Source organism: Micromys minutus (genome assembly GCF_963924665.1).
Source record: "Micromys minutus genome assembly, chromosome: X".
In the NCBI taxonomy this organism is placed as follows: domain Eukaryota; kingdom Metazoa; phylum Chordata; class Mammalia; order Rodentia; family Muridae; genus Micromys; species Micromys minutus.
In genome coordinates, this window is record NC_137970.1 from 40,952,737 (window position 1) to 40,976,228 (window position 23,492).

At 40.0% G+C, this 23,492-nt stretch overlaps 1 protein-coding gene across 1 annotated transcript; it reads right to left on the minus strand.

The window, feature by feature from the left end:
• Nucleotides 1-1,852: 1,852 nt before the first annotated feature.
• Nucleotides 1,853-21,500, minus strand: EIF2S3 (eukaryotic translation initiation factor 2 subunit gamma). Its single transcript, XM_080910869.1, has 12 exons — nucleotides 21,407-21,500; nucleotides 20,644-20,707; nucleotides 18,834-18,961; nucleotides 18,435-18,556; nucleotides 17,629-17,723; nucleotides 16,600-16,758; nucleotides 15,424-15,558; nucleotides 13,171-13,265; nucleotides 12,007-12,151; nucleotides 9,309-9,478; nucleotides 8,468-8,640; nucleotides 1,853-4,151 (listed from the first exon to the last, which is right to left on the minus strand). The coding sequence occupies exons 1-12, from the start codon at nucleotides 21,473-21,475 to the stop codon at nucleotides 4,088-4,090; spliced, it is 1,419 nt and encodes a 472-aa protein (XP_080766995.1). The 5' UTR covers nucleotides 21,476-21,500; the 3' UTR covers nucleotides 1,853-4,087.
• Nucleotides 21,501-23,492: the final 1,992 nt, after the last annotated feature.

Below are 23,492 nucleotides of genomic sequence, written 5' to 3' on the forward strand. Positions count from 1 at the left end.
TCTACCTCCCCCCTTTTGAGATTCCCCAGCCTCCCCAGTGCTGGGGGATTATCAAGAAGCCTGGGGCTAAAGAGATGGCTCAGGGGTTAAAGAGTACTGACTGCTTTTCTAGAGGTTCTGAGTTCAATTCTCAGCAACCACATGGTGGCTGTAACGGGATCCAATACCCTCTTCTGGTGTATCTGAAGACAGTGAAAATGTACTCACATATATAAAATATACTAAAAAAATTTTAAAAACCTAAGGATATAATTATGAGCAAGCAGCTAGGGTATCTGCTATCTTCTAATTTTCTTCCATCTTCAGCAATATTCGATTATTATGATTGATTTATTGAAAATTGGCAAAATATAAACTCAGATTAAGGTTTTTGCAGAAGCCAATTAAAAAAAAAAGTGTACAGCTATTTTACTAGCATGTATATATCTGGGTACCACATGCACAACTGGTGCCTACGCTAGCCAGATAAAGGTGCTGGATTCCCTAAAAATGGAGTTACAGTTGCAAGCAGCCATGTGGATCTAGGAATTGACCATTCAGTGCTCTTAACCATGGACCCCTCTCTCCAGCCCCAGAAACTAGTTTTCAGTAAACCAATCTCATGAATGTTCTTTTTGCTTTTAATGTGATCTATTTTTATTTTATATGTATTGTTTTGCCTACATGTATATCTGTGTGAGGGTGTCTGCTCCCCTGGAATTGGAGTTACAGACAGTTGTATGCTGCCACCTGAGATTTGACCTCAGGTCCACTGGAAGAACAGCCAATGAATGCTCTTAATGGCTGAACCATCTCTCAAGCTCTATGCCTTTTCCTTTAGACAGGGTTTGACTTCAGGCTGGCCTTGAATTCAGTCCTTCAGTGTCAATGTTCTGAGTGTTAGGATTATAAGCCTGTGCAACTGCGCTTGGCTGAGCTTCAATCATAAGTATACTTGTTTTAGAAGGAAGGCCCAATCAAGGAAGCTTGAATCTCACTTAGAAGGGGGAATAAAATAGTTAAAAGAGGCAGATGGAGGGAGGGAACTGAGGGAGGGGTATATGATCAGGTGTGGCCTAGATGACCCGAAAATGAAATAAGGATAATGGAGGCACCTAAGACTCAGTGGGGTTGAGTTTAGCTGTGACTCAAAGCATTGGGGATATGAAACCTGAAAAGCCCACCTCCCGTAGCCTCACAGGAACCCCAGTGGAGCTATAGAAATATTAACACGCCTACAAAACTTTTAACCCAAAATTTGTCCTGTCTAGGCACAGGGGATGGAGCAGAGCCTGAGGGAGTGGCCAACCAATAACCAGCACAAATTAAGACCCAGCCCAGGAACAAGCGCCAACCCCTAACACTGCCATTATGCTTAAAGACGGGAGCATGTTCTCTGAGAGGCTCCACCCAGCAGCTGACTCAGATACAGACACCCACAGCCAGACAGTGGATGGAGCTTGGGGACCCTTATGGGAGACTAGAAGTAAAGATTGCAGCCCAAAGGGGACAGGAACGCCACAGGAAGTCCAACAGAGCCAACTAACTTAGACCCTTGGGGATCTGAATCTGAACTACCGAAGAAGCTGGGCCTATCCCCAAAACGGTTGCCTGCACAAGGGATGCCTACCAGGGCTGCTGTGCGGCCTCAGCGGGAGAAGTGCCAGGGTCGGGAGATACCCAGGGGAGCCCCCACCTGCTCAGAGAAGATGGGAGAAGTATTGTGGGAGGGGGTAACCAGGATGGGGGCAGTGAGTGGGATGTAAAGTGAGTAAGTAAAAAAATCAAATTAAAAAAAAAACTATTTCATTAAAAGCATCACCAAATAAAGTCTTTCAAGAAGACTTTTTCAAAACACATGGGCACATAGATATAAAATTAATGCTTGATTCAGAACCTTGTTTTATTTAAATGTTTTCATCATGCCACAATACAATCTTTCAGAATCAATCAATACTTAATGTCAATAAGTTTCCTTAAAACTCAAGACTCACAGCCGTGGCTCTAAACCTCTACAAAGTAGCTGCAGCATCCAAAGAAGCACAGCACAGCAATTGTGGCATTAAATTCCATTTGTACGTAAATCAAAAGAAAACAAAAGAGCCAAAAATCAATGACATCATTATTTAGGATGCATATTTCTAAATTCACTTTTCTCAACACTGGTTTTAAAAACTCAAAGCCTGGACTCCACCCCAGGCCTCCCCCAACAAAGTTCCCCAGTAATTCTTATGTAAGCCAGAGTTGAAAATCATTGCTTTAAGAGCACCCAATTAAGCAAAAGCATGATTAATTTAAAAAGCATAGCACAAGAAAATTGCAGGTACGTGGGAATAGATTTAGAAATCAAAGGACACATTGTTTTTGAACAATTTTTACCTCATCCAAGGCTCAAAGATTACTAATTAATTCATCATGTAAGAGACCATTCCATCCACAGCTTAGAAAACAAAAACTTCAAAAAAGCAGCCCGGACAGAACCTTGTCAATTATCACTAATCACCTATTGTTATACTATTTGCCCGTGGGGGAAAGACTGAGATTTTAGGTATAAATAATAAAGACATAGTCTTAGGGTGCTAGAAGAGGGTGAGAACTTCTGGCATTGGGTTCCTAAGGTCCCATCCAGGAGATGAAAAAGATCCATCGTGTTAAGGGAAGGGACCCTCAGTTTCTAAGAGCGGTGATCATTTGAGCCCATTGGTTACCTTCCTTCAAATTTCAAACAGAACACCAAATTAAAGGCGTAGGTCTTTAGCTTTTACTAATTGCCCTTCATTATGGAGTTCCTCACTGATGAGTCATGAAAAGAGATCATCTTCATTTTGGGTAGGTTCATGATATGTGTGCTATGCCAAAGGCTGCTGCAGCAAAGTTTCACTTCCAACTTCCATTGATTGATACATTAGACATGATTTTGGAATGCTTAACTTTTGCTAAAATGTACATTTGATCCAATGTAGTATATAGCATACCACTTTTTACATTTACTTTTAGGCCCCACGTTAGAAACAGGTTACAAACCTCAGCAATGGGCAAAGACACCTTGTTGGTAGTATTGTTCTGTATCAGGGACAGAACAGGTGACAATCCTCTGTCCATCCTTGCTTGATGGCCAAACTTGTCTTATGTCTAGGGCTCATAAAAAAAAAAATCAAACCAAGGCTGCACAGCCTGGGAGGAGGAACACAGGTCTTATAGACCTCCACGTCACCTACAGACCTGCCCTCCAGTGCATGTCCAGGTACCTGCTTGTCACCATGACAGGTGAGACAGAAGAAAAATGAAAGAAACTGAAAGCACAAGAGTGGAAAGAAGTAGCCTGTTAGGAGTGGCATCTCTGCCACAGGGGCCATGTTTGAGTCTGGCTTCAAAGTGGTGGGTCAGTGTCCATGGCTCATTATTACTGGCAGAGAACACTGGAATGTCTGGGGCTGTGCAAACCAGGCCCCACCCCTCACTGGATACAGCTGGCCCTGCCATTCATTTGTTATGAGGTGGTGTGGATGGGATGTCCTCCCCCATTGCTACCTTCTGAAGGGAGAGCTGGCCTTAAGGGCATGAGCAACCCTCGCACCTCACCTGGGCAACAGTGAAGCTGGCCCCGATGGTGAAGGTACTCCGGGAGAGCTGGCCAGCCCCTCACAGGCTGCAGCACTTGGAAGAGTGGGCCCCAGCTGACCAGCTCAGCCCAGATCCAGGACTCTGGATTGACCCACCATGACACAGCACAGCAATAGAATAACTGGGTGAGGATCCAGCATTGGTGTTGTCACAGAAGCCACAGCTTCCATGATGAGATGACCGAGATGCTTTCTTTTGTTGTTGTTTCTCTTTGAGTGTTATTTATTTGGGGGGAGGTTGCAGGGGCCAAGGTCAAATATGAGGGGATGAGTGGGATTGAGCTACATGATGTAAAACAAGGAAATCAATAAAAAGAAAAGCAGAGGTTACATTTTCATCACCAAAATATAAGAATAAACTTATAGCTGCTAGTAATGTAATGAGCTATGAAATTAATTCTCTCTAGCATTGCTTTGAAAATATACCCCTAGGTTATTAAAAGAAATTCCAACTCCATCCCAAGGCGTTGTTTAACTTGAAGTCTTCAGTCATCATCTACAGTCGGCTTAATGGTCACTCCTCTTCTTATCTGACCCCAACCAATTAAACTGCAAAACAAAAATAGAAGAAATTATGAGCTTCACCCCCACCACACTGCCATTACTACACCATCACCCCCGTGCGTTACCCGCCTATTCAGCTGCTTCTCCACAGAGAGCTCACACCATTCTCACAGACTTTAAAAAGCAGAAAGATGAATGTTGGGTATCATGACAAGAAAATCAAACAAAACCTGCTGTCATAAATATACTAGTGAGTTGAGTGTGGTAGTACACACTTGGGAGACAGGAAAATGAGGAGTTAATTCATGGCTTCATATTAAGTGTGCGGCTAGCCTGGGCAACAGGAAATCATATCTTAAAAACAGAAACTTGCCAGTTGTGGTGGTGCATGCCAGCACCCAGGAAATAGAGGAAGGCAGATCTCTATGTTCAAGAACTGCCTGGTCTACAAAGTGAGACTTTCTATCAAAGAAATAAGACCTAAGTTATTTAGAGAGATGGCTCAGTGATGTAGGGCACTTGCTACTCTTGCAGAGGCCCGGGTTCAGATCCTAGCACCCATATGGTGGCTCACAAGCACAGATTGAGCAATTACAACCTTTTTGAGCACTGGGCAAGCATGAAGTACACATATATACATTCAGGCAAACACTCATGCACATAAAATTGTCTTTAATGTTGTATCAAAAAACCAAAACAGAACAAAACAAAACCAAAGAATCACCTACCAATTCAGACTGTTCAAATCCACCAAAGGGACCCTCAGACCACCCAAATTACATCTCTAATGTCTTGTGTGCATATGTATTTTGTTTTTGTTTTTTTTTGAAAAAGACTTTCACGATGCAGTTTTAGATGTCTGGAAGTTGCTTTGTAAACTAGGCTGGCCTGGAATGCAAGATCCACCTGACTCTGCTTCCCATATGCTGGGAATAAAGGCCTGTGCCACTACACCAAGCTCAGATTTAAAAAACAAACTATAACTCTCTATGTCTATCTTTGGAAAATGCTTTCTTTCCGTTGACAGTGCCACATCAGATCACAATGTCTTTAAATAGCATCAGCTGGGAAAAGAAAGACCCACAGAACACTAAGCAGACTGCTTTCCACAGCAGACTTTTTGAGCAGTGGTGCTGTACACCTTTAATCCCAGCACTCAGGGCTACATAGAGAGAACCCTGTCTCTTTTTTTGGGGGGTGGGTGGGGGGAGATGTAGTAGAGATAACAAAAAGGTTAATGATTGTTAGACTGAAGGGTGACAATTCAGATCCATCTTTTTAACGAGAACACAAAGAGAGACTGTCAACCTGTACAGTATCAAAGAAAGACTGACAAAGGAAATAGGCCAAAGGAACATAGCACAGGGGAATAATTTTGGGGAAAAATCCAGGGTGTGGGATAGTCTACTTTAGAGGTATATATTTTAGACAAACCAGCAGAAAAGATTAAAAGGACCAAAACTGGTTTCCAGAAAGATCCCAAATATCCTCAAGCGGCAAGAATATTAGTACAGCACTATGAGCATGTTTAAATGATTCATTTGACACAGGAACCAGCTTAAGGGTCCCCACTGGCAAACTCTGGGACAATTTGTACATCAAAATAAAAGACAGCAACAGAGCAACAGATCATGGCCTAATGAACAAAACAGAACCCTGTGAATCTGCATTATGAAAACAGGTAATCAATAATAGGGAAGGAAAAATGTCAAACAAATCTGGACTGATAAAGTTGTTAGGGGAAAGTGATAGAGGGTGGAGTCAGTGTTCCAATCAATAAAGTTCAATTTAGGCAAAAATGATCAGTGAATTATAGATACAGGAGGGAGTGAGATTTGTATACAGTCTCCTACACCTCCCTCCCTCCCCTCCCTCTCTGGTGTATATACACTCCTCTCAAGTGTAAGGATTAGTCTGTACTATTACATCTAGTCTCCTTGAATTTTTTTTTTTTAATTTCAAGGGTAATTAAGAGTAACTATATAGCAGGAAAGTTGGATGCCTTCACCACAGCAACAGTCAAGGGAGCAGCCAGTTATCATGTAACATCAGTTAGCCATGATTCCCTGAGAAGACATCACTACCCTAGGGAATTCAGTTCCCCAGCACCCTCATCGGTTCACAACCACCTAAAACTTCAGTTCCACGAGATGTATAATCCAACATCTTTGGATGGTCTTCCTTGGATACCATATATGCATGTATGAAATTAAAAAAAAAAAAAAAAAAGAATCTCAGCTAAGAATATAACTTAAATCCAATCTTCCAAGTTCCAAATCCCAGACAAATTCAAAAGCAGTCAATAAAATTATTTCTACAATCCTCAAATGTGTCAATGACAAATAAAAACAAAGGAAGACTGAGGAATTATCAGGTCGAGTGACAAAATTGGAGGCTGGACTATATACTTTAGTAGTTTATCAATATTACATATTCTTTCTCTCCCCCTTCCCATCATTGAAAAAGACTACATCCAATTATTTATTTTGATTGTGCATGTGCCGAGGCAGGGCGAACATGTGGCAGTCAGAAAATTATTTTCCAGATGTAGGACAATATCTTTTGCGATCTGGTTCTGTCCTTCTACTATATGGGTCCTGTAACTATATCAGGCAAGGACCTTAACATGTTGAGCTACCTGACCAGATGCCATCACCATCCCAAACCAGTTTTTTAAAACAGATTTCACTACATGGTCCTGGTTGGCCTGGAACTTGCAATGTAGACGAAGCTGACCTTCAATTCATGGAGATTCACCTGCCTCTGACTCCTAAGGGCCAGGATTATAGGCATGTGCTACTATGCCCAACTTAAATTTTTTTTTTTTAAATCTTTATTTATTTATTTTATGTATGTGAGTACACTGTAGCTGTCTTCAGACACACCAGAAGAGGGCATCAGATCCCATTACAGATGGTTGTGAGCTACCATGTGATTGCTGGGAATTGAACTCAGGACCTCTGGAAGAGCAGTCAGTGCTCCTAACCGCTGAGCCATCCCTCCAGCCCGAAAATTTTTTATTGGAAACATTTCATTTACATTTCAAATGTTATCCCCTTTCTAAGTTTCCCCTACATAAACCCCCTATCCCATTTCCCCGTTTCTATGAGGGCGCCCCCCCAACCACTCACCCACTCCCAAAATTTTAAACATTATTTATTTATTATGTATAGTGTTCTGCCTGCATATATGCCTACACACCAGAAGAGGACGCCAGATCCCATTATAGATGGTTGTGAGCCACCATAATTGCTGGGAACTCAACAAGAATTCTGGAAGAGCAGTCAATACTCTCAAGACCAGACCAGACCACCCCATCCCCAAACCCCTCTACTTTTTATTTCACATGTATGGGTGTTTTACCCAATATATATGTGTAAAACATGGATGTACACAAGTGCACCATTTGTCTGCCTGGTTCTAAGGGTCAAATCCCTTGGAACTAGAGTTAGAGACAGTCATGAGCTGTCATGTGGATGCTGAGAATCAATTTTGAGTTCTCTGGAAGAGCAGTCACATTAACTGCTAAGCCATGTCCCTAGCCCTCACTATTTCTTTTGAGATAGAATTTCAGTCTATAGTACAGAATGCCCAGGCTGACCCTTGAATTCCCTGTAATTCTTTTGGCTATAGTATTTTCTTTCTTGGTTATGAAAAAGAATACCTTGTTTTAGAGATATTCTCAAAGAATTATGTATAAATAAATAAAAATAAAGTCTAAAGCTGATAAAGATTGCTCAGTAGACAAAGGCATTATCACCACACGTGACTACCTGAGTTTGATCCCCAGAACCCACATGGTGGAAAAAGCTGTTCTCTGACCTCCACACACATACTGTGGTATGTGCTCGAGTGTTCGTGTGCGTACACACACACACACACACACACACACACACTAACTAAATAATCAAAGAGTATTTAAAAAGAATGTTTGCTGCCAAGTTGGATGATCTGAATTCAATCCCTGGAACTCACATGGAAACAAAACCAACTCTACAAGTTGATATGACTCTGACACACTCACTCTCTGTTTCTCTACCTCTGTCTGTGTGTCTGTCTGTCTCACTCTCTCACATATGCACACTTAATTTAAATAAATGGGGGGGGGGAGTCAGATGATGAAAATATTTTTTTTCATTTTTTTATAGGTTACACCCAAAACAAAGGGAAACCAATTGAAGTATTTGTACTATGAAAGGAAAACAAACCAAGGCTATAAATACAGATTTAAATGCTATCCAAACAAAAAGGTGAGAGCTAAAGCCACACTCACTGCTGTGTTCAAGGGGAAGTGTGTCCATACATAGACCAACAAGAACTTAAGCTCTTTAATAGACAGCAGAAAAGGTGCACAAACTTACCGCCAGTGTTTCTCAACTCTTCTGCTAAGGGCAATTTTTTCCCCTACTTCTGTGCACACAGGATTGGTCAAAACAATCTTGCCCAGATCAGCCTTGACAGCACTAACTCTTCCTCCTGTTGACAGGGATCCTATGTTGACCATAAGAACTTCATTCTTAGACAGCTTTTGGACCTAGGAAAATAACAGAAATTGAAGAGGGACAACACCTAAGAAAGTGCTTTCTGAAGAGCATGGAGGCACATAGTTTTAGCCAAGGACTCAGGAGGCAGAGGCAGACTAATGTCTGTGAGGTTGAGACCGGCCTGATTAACATAGTGAGTTCTAGGACAGCCAGGTCTGTGTTGAAAGATCCTGTTTCAAAAAGCCAAACAAATTCTGTTTTGGTGGGGATTAAAAAAAAAAACAAAAAAACAAAAACAAAAAACCTAAAATGAATCACTTAAGAGTTGTTCTTGGCCACCTCCCATACAGTGTTTTTCTGTGTAGTCCTGGCAGTCCTCAAACCCAGGGATATCCCTGCTTCTGACTGTTCTTAATCTTTTATTTTTAATTTTAAAATTTATATCTCATGTGTGAGTGTTCTGCAAATACATCTGCATGACAGAAGAGGGTATCAGATCCCATTATATCTGGTCGTGAGGCACCGTGTGAACTCAGGACCTTAGCCAGTACTCTTAATTTCTGAGTCATCTTTCCAGACCTATTGTGTTTTTTCTTTTTTTTTTTTTGAATGAAGTCAATGTACTTACACATTTACTGCATATTAACTATAAAAGACCAAAACTGAGTCTAGCATGGATGCTGGTCCCTTTCTGAAATGAATTGTACAAATCACATACCTTTGCTGCTTTCTTGTCTCCTTCAGTACGTACGCCCAGAAGACGTCTGAGCAAGAAATAGGAAATTTCCAGTTCTGTGAATATTTCAGGTAAAGCTCCAACCGCACCAAGCACTTGTCCCACCATTCTGTCTGCTCGGCACAATGTGGGGTCGATCTTTGTTCCAACTCCTAATACAAAGTTAAGATGCATGTAGCCTTATTATCAAAAACACCCTTGAAATGATTTACTTCAAAGTCTAGTTAAGAACTGACACCAGTTCCATTTTCATACATATGTAGTAAGTATAACAAAATACTTGTCCCATTTTAATGTTAATGTACCCACCACCCCTGCAAGACAGGGTTTCTCTGTGCACGCAGCCTTGGCAGTTCTGGAACTCACTCTGTAGACCAGGCTAACCTTGAAATCAGAGATCTGCCTGCCTCTGCCTCCTGAATGCTGGGACTTAGCATGTGCCACTACTGCCCAGCATTATTTTTCCATACAGGGTCCTAACATGTAGATGAGGCTGGCCTCCAACTTACAGAGATCTACCTACTTTTGCCTAGAATTTAAAGGCCATCACATCTTTCAATTTTCAGTGAAAATAGAACAAGCTTTTTTAAAAAAGGAGCTTCTTATTCTCTCTTAATTTTTTTTAGATAAAGTTTTGTGTGTGTATGTGTGTGTGTGTTTTGATGCATCTGAGAGCACCATGTGCATGTAGTGTGCACAGAAGCCAGAAGAGGGCGACAGACACCACGTAAAGAGAGTTACAGACTTGTGATCTGTTTGTATTAGAAACTGCACTTGGGTCCTCGGTGGAGAAGCAGTGCTTTTAAACATGGAGTCATCTCTTCAGGCCCTTATTTTTTATATTTAAGCTATGTGTATGTGCATATATTGCTGTGTGGATTTGCATAGGTTAAGTGGGGCACGAGAAGAGGGCACTGGCTCTCCTGGAGTTCACAGGTGGTTGAGAGCTGCTCATAAATTCAGACCTCTGCAAAAGCTTTAAGAAATTAGAAAACCCTTAAGTCATTTAGTAATTCCCACCTGGCAGAAGGTCTTATTTGGTTTACCCCTACCTCAATTTTTTTCTGATTTGCTGTCCACACTGGTCTCAACCCTCTGTGCTAAAGGCAATACTCCTGCTTCAGACTCCCAAGTCTGTGTGACTACAGGTACTCACCACCAGGCCTAGGTGGAAGGTTTTTTGTTTCCAAGTCTCACAGTATGGGTATAATCTGACATTTTTGAGTAACTTTAAATTTGCCAAACACACATAAAAAGGAACCACTACAACTCCAAATATGGCCAAACAGTAAGAAAAGACAGTCACTCTAATGCAAACCTACAGTTCTAGTTACTTGAGGACCATTTGAATAAGGGAATCCAAGGCCTTTGGGCAGTACAGTAAAAATAAACAACCACAATCCCCCAAACAACCACATATAGCTAGTGTTTTGAGTGCTAGGCCATTGAACTTATTTGTGCTAGGCATAGCGTGTAGACCTGAAATTCCAGGTATTGGAGATAGTGAGGCAAGAAGACCTTAATTTCTAGCTCAGCCTGAAGTGGAGTAATGAGTGAATTCAAAGACAGCCTGGGTAACCTTGTGAGACCCTTTCTCAAAAGGAAAAGAGTGAGGCTGGAGAGATTGCTCAGTGATTAAGAGCACTGGCTACTTTTCCAGAGGATTCTGGTTCAATTTCTAGCACTCACACACACAATGCACATACATAAAAATAAATAGTAATCTAATTTAAAAAAATAAGGACAAGGGCTAAGGATATATCTTAGTGGTAGAGTACCTTAGAATGTTCTAGACTTTAGGACCAAGCCCTAGTACTTCACAACAGTAGCCAGAAATAATCATTATTGTTAGTAAGTATCTTCCACTAAAACATACTTTTAAAATATTGTTTATTCATTATTAATGTGGATGCCTGTTTGAGTGAACAAGTTTACCTAAGTCATACTGCCAGCTCTAAATGTTGATTACCAGACTAGCCCAAAATACACAAGATTCTATGCCAAAAATTAAAATAGGCTGGAGAGATGGATCAGTGGTTAAGACTGCTCTTCCAGAGGTCGAGTTCAAATCCTAGCAACCACATGGTGTCTCACAACCATCTGTGATGTGATCTGATGCCCTCTTCTGGTGTGTCTGAGGATAGCTACAGTGTATTCATATACATAAATAAATAGTTCTTAAAAAAAAAGAAAACTAAAACAGGATGTGGTGGAGCATACCTCTGATTGCTATTAAAGCACTTGGGAGAAAAAAGCAGGTCGATCTTTATGAATGTAAGGCCAATGGAGAGAGACCTGATCTCAACAAACAAACAAACAAAAAGTCCTAAAAACAAAACAAAAAAAAACACAAAACAACCCCTACTCTAGACAACAAGAACAACAAAAACAACCAAAGGGAGGTAGAGAGATGGCTCAGTAATTAAGAGTATTTGCTGCTCTCACAGAGAAGCTGCCTTTGGCTCCTAGAACTTTCAAGGCAGCATACCACCTCTGAAATTCTAGCCTCAGGCTGCTCCGATGCCTTCTTGGACATTAGGACACACATATATGCAAATAAACTCATGCACATAAAAATAAAGAAGTCTGTAAAGACTAAACAAATCTTACAATCTATCTTTGATATCTCCTAGAAATGTACCATGAATCTCTACAAACTAAAAGAGATGAAAGTTCTTACCAATGAGACCTCCTGGGGCAGCATACTGAAGATCATTATGTTCGGCAAAAAGTGACACAATTTTGGAAAAGATTGGCTTACACATGAGTTTTCCTTCACTATCTTTGGAGACAATACCGGGTCTGACTTCTATCTCCTGGCCTACCTGTAAACACATAATTGGTAAGGAGAATTATAGAACAATACCATTTATTATTTACCTACCAATGTTATAACAAAAAGTTCACAATACTAAAGGCAATCTTTTCTCTAATTTCAAGATTACTACTTTTATTTACTTATTATTTTTACAGCCTATAACTCACTAGGTAAAAGAAGCTGGCCTCAAATTCAGATACCAGCCTGCTTCTGCTTCCAAGCCGTGCACCACCATGCTAGGTTAAAATCACACACACACACACACACACACACACACACACACACACACACACACACGTTTTGAGACTTACTCTGCAGACCAGGCTGGCCTTGAACTCAGAGATCTGCCTGCTTCTGACTCCAGACTTCAAGGTGTGTACTATGCTCAACTATCTTTTTTAAAGGGAAAACCGGTATGGAGCAGATGGACGGCTCAACAGGTAAAGAGCACTTGCTGTTCTCACAGAAGACCAGAGTTCAGTTCTCAGCACCCACATGGCAGCTCACAACCACCTCTAAGTTCCAGGGGATTCAATACCCTCTTTTGGCCTCCTTGGAAACATATGCACATAGAGACAAATACCCATATCTATAAAATAAACAAATCTAAAAGAAAAATTTTAAATCAGTCCCACTCAATTTTCAACAGTCCCCTGTTGTCACATAAAATATGGCCAATATTCACTAAAGAACCATAAATTTAGAGATCAGATATCTTCCAGACAAAAACAATACCGGACACCATGAAAAACATTTTTCAGTGGGCAGTGGTGCATGGCTTTAGTCCTAGCACCTAGAAGGCAGCGGCAAGGGGATCTCTGAGTTTGAAGCCAGCCTGTGTAAGATAAAGGTGGTCTGAGGAGCTGGGCCAGAGGATAAAGGTGCTGATAACCCCAGTTCAATCCCCAAGATACGAGAGATAGAGAGTCTATCCCTGAAAAGTTGTCTTACCTATGCACTGTAGCACTTACACGCATATACACACAATAAACAAATATACAGTGTAATAAGTCAAATTCAATTTACCTTTAACACTCCTTTTAGAATACTACCACCAGCTACACCTCCTTTAAGGTCATCAACTTCACAGCCAGGTTTGTTGACATCAAATGACCTGATAACTAAAAGAAAAATTTAAAACAAATTAAAGCCATTTCTATGTATTTTAATTTTAACTTTAGAAGACACATTCTTTTCCAAGTTAATTTTTCTAAAAACAATCTAATGATACTACTTTAATGTTTGCTGAAGTCTTACTTGTAATAGAAAAAAAAAAAAAAAAACAAAAACAAAAAACAGGAAATAGGTTGAAAGTTCATTAAAAGATGGCTTAAGTATGTCAATACTATGGTTTCTACCATGGAATATCATACATCCATGAAACTAATGTTAAAATTATGTAATGATTTGGGATGGGTTTCATATACTGTTAAAGAAAAAGGTGGGCTGGAAAGACAGCTCAGTGGTTAAGAGCACTGAGCTCTTCCAGAGGTCCTGAGTTCAATTCCCAGCAACCACATGGTGGCTCACAACCATAAGGGGGTCTGATGCCCTCTCCTGGTGTGTCTGAATATAGCAACTTACTCACATATATAACAAATAAATCTTTAAAAAAAAAAAGAAAGAAAGAAAGAAAGAAAAAGGTAGTTGCTGTGTGGTAGTGGTGGTGATGATAGCGGAGGGAAGCCATGACCTCGGAGAGTCATCCAGAATAGATTTAGAGCTGCAGGGGAGGTCATCTGAAATGTAGGAGCAAAGGAAAAGCAGGCCCCAGAGGGCTCCCAGAAAGAAGCGTCTCGGGCAGCAAAGACCAATGGGCTTCACAGAAGGTAACAGGGCAGCAAAGCTAAAAGTAGATTTAAAGGGTGTTGAGCCAGGAGTACCAGAAGAAAGGGCATGCTAGCGAAGGGAGGCTTAGAAGTGCCCAGCCACCATGTGCTGGCTCATAACCATCTGTAATGGGATCTGATACCCTCTTCTGGTGTGTCTGAAGACAGCTACACTGTACTTATATAATTAAATCTTTGGGCGAGAGAAATGGCTCAAAGGTTGAGAACACTGATTACTCTTCCAGAGGTCCTAAGTTCAATTCCCAGCAACCACATGGTGGCTCACAACCATCTGTAATGAGATCTGGTGCTCTCCTCTTCTGTCATGCAGATATAATATATTCGGACTACCGTGTATATAATAAATAAATAGATCTTTTAAAAAAGTACCCACCCACTGAGCTAGTAAGGCATGTTAAAATAAGCTACTATGTCCCTGGGCAGGTAGCAAAAACTCACCACTACAGATACATTGCTTGTCCTTCACATCTAAAAATTCTGTATAATTCAACCAGTCAAGAAGAAAAAAATTTATGTAACATGCACAAAAGTCTTTCCCTCATCCCCTTTTTTGGTAAGGGCTATTATCCCCTATGCATCATAACTATTTACATAGTATTTATAATAAATTAGCTATTATTACTTAAGGCACATAGGAGGGACTGGATGTACATCAGTGGTACTGCCCTTGCCTGGCATGTTTGAGGCCTTGGCATCTCCAGCATCACCAGAAAAGCCAATCAATGAAGCGTATAGAAGACTGTACTTGGGTACATGCAGTGCACCATTTTATTTATTTATATATTTCTTTTTTGAGAGAGAGGTTCTCTTTATGTAGCCCTGACTCACTTGAACTCACCGTTGGCCAGGCTAGCCTTGAATTCAGAGATCCACTTGTCTATCCCTCCCCAGCGCTAGGATTACAGGTGTTTGCTACAATGCTTGTTATTTTATATAGAGAGTTTTTATATTTTATGGCTTCTACAGTACAAATTTACTTTTAAAATAAAACAATTCTTAGACTATATGACTTATTCTTTCATCACCCAAGAGAACTTTCCCCAACAATCACACAATCAACTCTAAATGAAAATCTGGGAAAGCCTTTGAATAGGCTCTTACATCTTTGAGCAGCAACCACAGCTCAGTGAGATTAAGTCTATTGGTTTTTCAGCAATGGTACAATCATATCATTTGTACTGAAACTATAACATCTCAAGAGCTTGTAATTCCCTAAAAAAACATTGTGTTACCCCATGTTGGTCACCTAAAATACCACATACTCAGCACAATGTGTTTCTTTTGTACTCAGGGCTCTACCAACCAGCAGTATAATCTCAAGACATTATTTTAGTAGGTTTTACGGATTTATCACCACTTCTGCAGAAAAAGAAAATACTAATAAAAACACGGCAGAGTCCAATTAATAAATGTGACTCCTGTCACTTACCAATGAGACGGGGCTCTGAAGTAAAGTCTCTTGGAGGTACTGGTATTTTCTTCACTATGTACTCACAGACAACTTCAATATTGTATTTCAGCTGAGCAGAAATTGGAATAATTGGCGCCCCTTCTGCTACTGTTCCTATACAACAAATTTTAAAAAGATCAAAATCCCCGTGTCTTATAAAACTTGGTCTATATAGCTACTAAAGTAATTAGAGCTAATAGAGGCTTAAACATTTCCACACAAATGCCAGTCAACAAGTAGAAAGTGGCATATCTAGAAAGACTACAATATTCTATCTTTAACTCCTGAAAATGAATGATTTGTCTTATAAGGGGAAAACTGCTGAAATTATTTCAATGGGTCTATTTAACAAAGACAAATGCTGTGCATTTAAAGGAATAAAACATGAACACTCTTGGGAAAGAGTGCTTTACCAGCTAAAAGATTTCTAACATGTAATTAACCTTACTGTAAATGTCAAGAGAAAATTACAGACTCTGATAATCAAAGACTGGCTGGCATATGTATTTTTTTTTCAATCAAGCAAACTGATCAAATAAACAGCTAAAAATTAAATGAGTTTTAATCCAAGTGGATTAATCTTTTTAATACCTGAACTGGGTTCCCAACAACAAAAGGCTAAGAAATAATCAAATGTCAATAGTAACAAACACATATTAGGTCCTCTCTGAAAGTGGAACATGCAATGCTACTAGAAAAAGAAATTCTATAAAGATTGCTCTTTTGTTTTTTGAGATAGGGTCTCTTGCTATACACACCAACAAGCTGGCCTCAAAGGCAGAGGTCTGCTTTCCAGTGTCTCTAGTAGGCTGGGATTAAAGGCATGTACCACGAGGCCCGTAAAAAGACTGCTTTCAAATTCATTTATTCATTTTACAAAAAAGATTATTTTTTCTGGGAAGCAGTAATGTGAACTCAATGCCCAGTGTTTGCTAGGCAAGCACTCTACTGTTGAGTTATACACTAAGCCCCTGAGATTTAAAACATTTAATCTGATTGATAGTATTTCCAAAATATTCCTTCAGCTTTAACTTTGTACATTAAATTCAGAAATACTATTTACAGTCTTATGATACCTACATTTACTTTGTTTTAGATGAGGTACATTACCTCTCAAAGTGATCCTTTGATATATTAGCCATTATAGCTTCTTACCTTGTACAAATGCAAGAATTTGCTCATATTGTTCCTTAGCCTGACTTTCTTTTACCAGATCAATTTTATTCTGTAAGATCAAAATGTGCTTGAGTTTCATGATTTCTATGGCAGCCAGGTGTTCGGAAGTCTGGGGCTGAGGACATGATTCATTACCAGCTAATTGACAGAGAGCAAAAAACATGCATAAGAATAACTGAAAACATCCAGACCATTCAATTTCAAAACCAGAAGGCAGACTGTTAGTTGTGAGGGGCTGGAGGTAGTATAATTGGGCCATGACTGCTGAACAGTCAGAGTGTTCCCGTTTGTGGTGATAGATTACCAACTCTGTTTTACCCTGTATCTTCACTGCAGCCCCACACTCCTAAACAAGCTTCAATGGACAAGTCTGTCTTCACAAGTTTTTGCTTAGGACTTCTAGCTTAATCTAGTCTATGTATGTTCTGTTACAGCCAGGCTCTTATGAGGAGGCTTAACCTCAAAGGTATTCCTTAAACCAGAGTGCTGTGAAGACAAGCAACAGTAATTGGATATTCTCTGCATTTACATTTCAGATGTTATCCCCTTTCTGCCAATCCCATCCCCACTCCCTCTCCCCTTCCCTCCATGAAGATGCTCCCTCTCACACCTCAGCACCTTGGCATTTCCCTACACTGGGAAACACAGCTTTAACTCTGAAAACTCGCATGTTCACTAAATCATGGCAATTACTATAAATAAATAAATAAATCAATTACACATCTACATGGAGGGGCAACCCATAATATACACATATGATCTAACACAAAGTCTAAATGGAAATAAGATGTGACACCATCATATTTCTTTTAGGATACTATAAGACTTCTCAGAATCCATAAAGCCCAGGACTCTTTTGCTTAGTATTTTGCTGTAATTTGTTAGACAAAATGGCATCCTGTATGTCACATTTCTATTCATGCCTCGCTTAGATAATGGACATGGCCTAAGATTTTAGTTCTTCCTGAAATATCCCACTCGGATTAGTCCTCCACTCTGATAATTTACCTATCAGCAGAAGTGCTGCATCCATCACTGCTGCACCGTTCAGCATCGTAGCCATCAAAATATCATGGCCAGGACAGTCAACAAAGGAAACATGCCTGACAATTGAGAAATAACAATCCGCCTTAACATCAATCAAAACCATAATCAAATTATAGATTTCTTAGCATCAAATCACATGGGAGCTAGTTCTCAACAGTATAAAATGGTTGTAAGACTTGGTGTTTGTAGACTTTGGGTCTGGTACTTCTGGCTTCTACAGGTACTGGTGCAAACACATACATAATTAAGAATAATAAATATGAAAAAAGAGAGAATGAAGATTTTTCACTTGGAATTGTGAACCTGAAGTGACAGCATGACTTTAAAATTATGGTACTCAGAGCATGACTTTATAAGAATTACCCTTTTAGGTCTGAAAACTAGGATCAAGGATCAGAAAACTATGGAACTCAGAAGATTAACTGCCAGTTGTGGTGGCACACACCAGTAGGGTTTGCTGAAAGAGGCCGAGGCGTTACAAATGGCTGTGAGCCACCAAGTGGATGCTGGGAATCAAATCTGTGCTGTGCAAGAGCAGCCACAGGATATAACAGCTGAGCCTCTCCAGCTCCCTTATGGAATTTTTCAGTTTGTAGAACTTTTAAAATTAAAATAAAAATACCTTTTCAATTATTATCACTATATAAAATAAAAACACAAACTAATGGAAAAACAATGAAACTATTTATCAATTGAGTTTAGTGTTTAGTATTTTAAGTACTTCAAAAGCATAAAGCACAAAACAATGATTTAAGTACAAAAGTTACCTGACTAATTTGAAGTTCCCTTTAGTCCCAGGAATGTCTGTAGGAAACTCATCTGGTGTACTACTTCCACATGATCTATAACATTCTGGTCTAGGACAACTTGGGTCATCAAGTTTATAAATCTATAAGAAAAAGGAAACAACTAGATTTGTTATGTATGCAAAAATTAAAGTTAAATGGTTTCTAGTTTCTTTTCTTTTTCAAAGATTTATTTGTTATATATAAGTACACTGTCACTGTCTTCAGACACACCAGAAGAGGACATCAGATCCCATTACAGATGGTTGTGAGCCACCATGTGGTACTGGGAATTGAACTCAGGACCTCTGGAAGAGCAGTCAGTGCTCTTAACCACTGAGCCATCTCTCCTGGTTTCTAGTTTCATTGTGCATAGATCACCTTAGCATTAGCATATCCAAGCTTGATGGTGATGTTTCTCTCTAGCTCATTTTTGAATCTGACAGTGTGAACTCCAGAAATAGCCTTTACCACAGTGGACTTCCCATGAGCTACGTGACCAATTGTACCTATGGACAAAAGACAACAAAATTAACTCCTGCATTCAAGTACACCAAACATTTTTTCAGAGTGTTGAGTCAAAAACTTAAAACTCTAACCATAAAACACCAATGTAAATCCAACAGTGACAGGGATGATGACACGGCTTGTAGCTGTCTTTGGCTACCTTGTGAATGTTCTCTTCCACCCTTCTCCACCCTTTTAACCAACTACTACTAGTAAGAGAGGACAGGAAAGAAATCACAGAATAAAGCTGGGGTTGGAAATAGGACAACATTATTGTTAGACTATATCCTGCTAATAAGGGGCATCGAGGTCAAAGTTTCTTGGGGGCAAGTTTGGTTTTGCCAGATACTAATTTCTTCTTTGTGCACCACTACTGAACAAATCATGATTAACAGTGAGCAACAACTACCAACCCAGCCTCGAGGGGCTCTAGCATTCATATACCCTCTGAAAAGTCCCCAGAATTCCAAATGTCACACAATCCCAGAAATTATCTGCCGCTGGCAAAAATCACACCTCTGCTAAAGCAGAGTCCACTGCTATGGATAATCTGAAGCAGCCTCATATCCCACACCTGGGATTAAAATGAAAACATATTTTTATAATATTCCTGTAATTAAAAAAAAAACCCAAACTGTTATTACAGTGACTCAACAAGTAAAAGCACTTGTCACAAATACCTTAATATACACAGAACCTATAGTAAAGGGAGAGAACCAATTCCTGAAAGTTGTCCTGATTTTCACACATTATAAATCTTTTCAGACTAGTTTTAGTTCAGTATATACTTGGGAGGAAGAAGCAGGATTTGAGGCCTGTTGGAAGATGTCATAAAACTGAAGAATCAGGCATGGTAGTGCACACCTTTAACCCCAGCTCTTAGGAAGCAGAAGCAGTCTAAGAACTTACTTGAACCCTATCCTATGAGACTATTTAGACAGACCTTGTCTCAAGCAAAAAATAGGTATTTTTAAATGTTCATTTGAAATGTTATCCTGATTGAAGAATTATTCAGGTTCATTTTATAAACTCTTCTACCATTTCAAAACAACAAAACCCCTAAAACCACACCCCCAAAACAAAACACCAAAGAAAGATTCAAGTACACACCCAGTCAATATGACAAACTTTGATACTACAACAAAAAACACACTCATAATCATAGTATTCAGAGGTCCGAGGAAAGAAGATTGACTTGAGTTAAAAAGTCAGCTGGGACTACATAGTGAATGCCAAGCTAGGCAGTCTACATAGACTAGTCAACCAGCGTACATAGCCTGTCTCACCTCCTCCCCAAATCCAACAACAAAAAAACCAAGCATACCATTTTATACTTAAGCAATATACCTCAACAGTTCTAGGTGCCAATTAAGGGGGGAGGGGATTTGACTTAATTATAGCTTATATATCAAATAAAACTTCCATAAACTGTCCTGTATAGCAAGAAAATGCATTTTCACCTCATAATTCACTACTGTATGATTACATACTGCCTTGTACAATTAAACTTTTCTTTCATACATAAATCTCAAGAAAAAGTAGCATTATTTTGTTCACAAGGGCTCCACAAAATTTTTAACACACTGCTCAGGACAATTTCCAAATAAATAGCCACATTACTAAATGAATTATACAAAGGGCGAGGTTAAAATTACTTCTAAGTCAAGTTTTTAAGCTATCTTACCAATATTAATTGTAGCTTGTCTGCTGATAACTTCATGTGAAAGTGGTGTTAACTTGGTAACATCCTGCAATGAAATATATTGTGAAACACAACCAATACAAACCACAAATTTTATCTTGACTTTATATTCCACAAGTACAACTCTATGCTCCATAGAAACAGCTCTCTCTTCTCCTGCTGAAGTGTCTTTTCCCCTTAACATGCTGTTAAGACTGGGAGCAATATCATTATCAGACCAGACAAGTCCACAGCAAGTCTTCAAGTCCAATACAGAGAACAGTGCAGTCTGGATTCCAATCCTTTACAGACTTAAACCTTAAGGACTTTCAACAATCTCGTTAGTCTTATACTGGCCTCCAACTAGGTAGGTATGTAGCCAAAAAATGTTCTTTGCCTTCTCATCTTCCTATTTTCACCTCCTAAGTGCTAGGATTACAGGCATGTGCCTCTCCGGATGGAACTCAGGGCTACGTGAACGCTAAACATATAATCTAAACTATATTAACCATCTAGGTTATATTTATTATCGTAGCTTAACTTCAGGAATTCCAAGTCTCACAATCCTTCACCAGTTTGGGGACTAGACAAGCTACTGGCGGTGGAGCTGGCACGCACGCCTTAAACTCTAAGGCTTTAGAAGTCCAGCTCTAGGATACCTCACCCCACGCTCCAGCCCGGGAACTGCCTCATCTCTAGGTCCTCCGATAATCCATCCCCACCCCAAGGGTCACTGTGCCATTCTCGCCGCAAATCGAGACCTTACCAATGTGGCGAGATCCTGTCGGGAAAGATGTGGCTGCCCGAGAGTCACTCCAACCTCACCCCCAGCCATCTTGATCAGAGAGAAAGGGAAAATGCTCGGTAGCCACCTGACATAAGGTTCCCTTGGGCGGAGCGAAGGAGAAGCAGCGGGAAGGCAGACTGCGGCACAGGCCTGAAAGAAAGGATGGCGAATGCAGCACTGACCTTACTGCGTGGACTTCTCTCTGTTTTAATTTATACGGAAACTCCGGAAGACCTTACTTGAAAACATGATACCAAGTTTCGGAATTTATCTGTTTCAGTCTTGTTAGATTTTTGTGCAGGCACGACTTAGGGCAGTCCCGGGAAAGTCCCCTTGCAGGGACAATTATTAATGTGACACTGCGCGCAGAACAGAGAAGCCATTTCCGTTTCCGTTTCCGTTTCTTTTTTTTTTTTTTTTTTTTTTTTTTTTTTTTTTTTGGTGCCGGCGTCTGGGGGCATCTTTGCATTGGGTGTAAATCAGAAAGTGGAGATGTCTTTTTTGTTTTATTCCATTAATTTATTTAATTGTTTTATCCATTTCTATGATCTAATAGAGAGATAACAGCTCGGAGTCCTCTTCCGCCTTACCTGCGCTCTGGACCGCCCCGCGGGCTAAACTGACCATGCTCAAGCCGAGCGTCCCCAGCGAGCTTTTACAGGGCGCCCTCGCGCGGAGATCTGGGAAAGGGCTCAAGGACTTACTGCTGGTACTGGGAGGTTTCTAAGGCCAGTGAGGTGTATGGTGGTGACATTAGTCTCCTGAATGTAACTTCTGAAAGCCCGGTGTCTACAGATTTTTTTTTTCTGAAGCTGAACCTAGGAAACCTTCTATTAGAAAAAAAATCAGTATTTAAAAAATTAATTATCTTTGACGTCTTATTTGTCCTCGTATGTTAAAAATAAGTGATGTTTCCTGTGAGTGCTGACTCCCATGTAATCTCCTCACTTGGGAGGCAGAAGCAAGAACTGGCCAACCTGGGCTGTGTATAGAAACGCTGTCTTAGCAATAAAGCTAAGAACATAGTTCTTAAGTAATGACAGAATCCAAAAGGTAATGTATTCTATTGAGGGTGTTCTATTTGACTTTACCTTTTGTTGTTGTTTAAGACAGGGTCTCACTATATAGGACTTGGCTGATCTGAAATTCATGGAGATCCACTTAACTGCCTCTCAAGTGCTGGGGTTAAAAGTGTGAGCCACCATAGCCCCCCCCCCTTTAACATTATATCTTTACCTTTTGATTTTTATCTTATATTCAGTTTTTGTTTTATTTTGCATTCTAAATAGCTATAGCAGTCAATTAAAATATTTTTCATCATCAGTTAAAAAGAAGTGCTGTTTGGCCAGGCAGTGGTGGCATATACCTTTAATCCCAGCACTAGGGAGAAAAAGGTAGGCAGATCTCTGAATTCGAGGTTACCTGGACTACATTGTGAAAACAAGGACTACAAAAAAGGAGAAGTGTTTTGCTGTGTGTGTTGGAGCCCACTGAAAGCACTCAAGAGGCTCAGGCCAGAACCAGAAAGACTGGGATACAGCTCAGTCAATAGAGCATTTGTGAGGCCCTGATTCAATCCTCAATACCAAAGAAAGAAGAAAAGAAAGCAAGGAGTCAGGCATAATGGTTGAAATCTGTAACTACTGAATTTGGGAAGGTGAAACAGGAGGATCACAAGCTCAAGGCCAGAGAAGGCTGTACATTGCATAGAAAATAATGAAGTCATCAAAAAAGTTGATGGGGCTGGAGAGATGGCTCAGTGGTTAAGAGCACTGACTGCTCTTCCAGAGGTCCTGAGTTCAAATCCCAGCAACCACATGGTGGCTCACACCCATCTATAATGGGATCTGATGCCCTCTTCTGGTGTGTCTGAGGACAGTGACAGTGTACTTATATATAATAAATAAATAAATCTTAAAAATATGTATTTAAAAATATTGATTAAGAAAATAGTATGGAGTTTTGTGCAGTGATGGTTGTTCTTCCTTTATGGATATACTAAAACCCAGATAATTAGGAATTTTAACAAAATAAAACTTTAGATATGTGATTTGTAGGACAATAA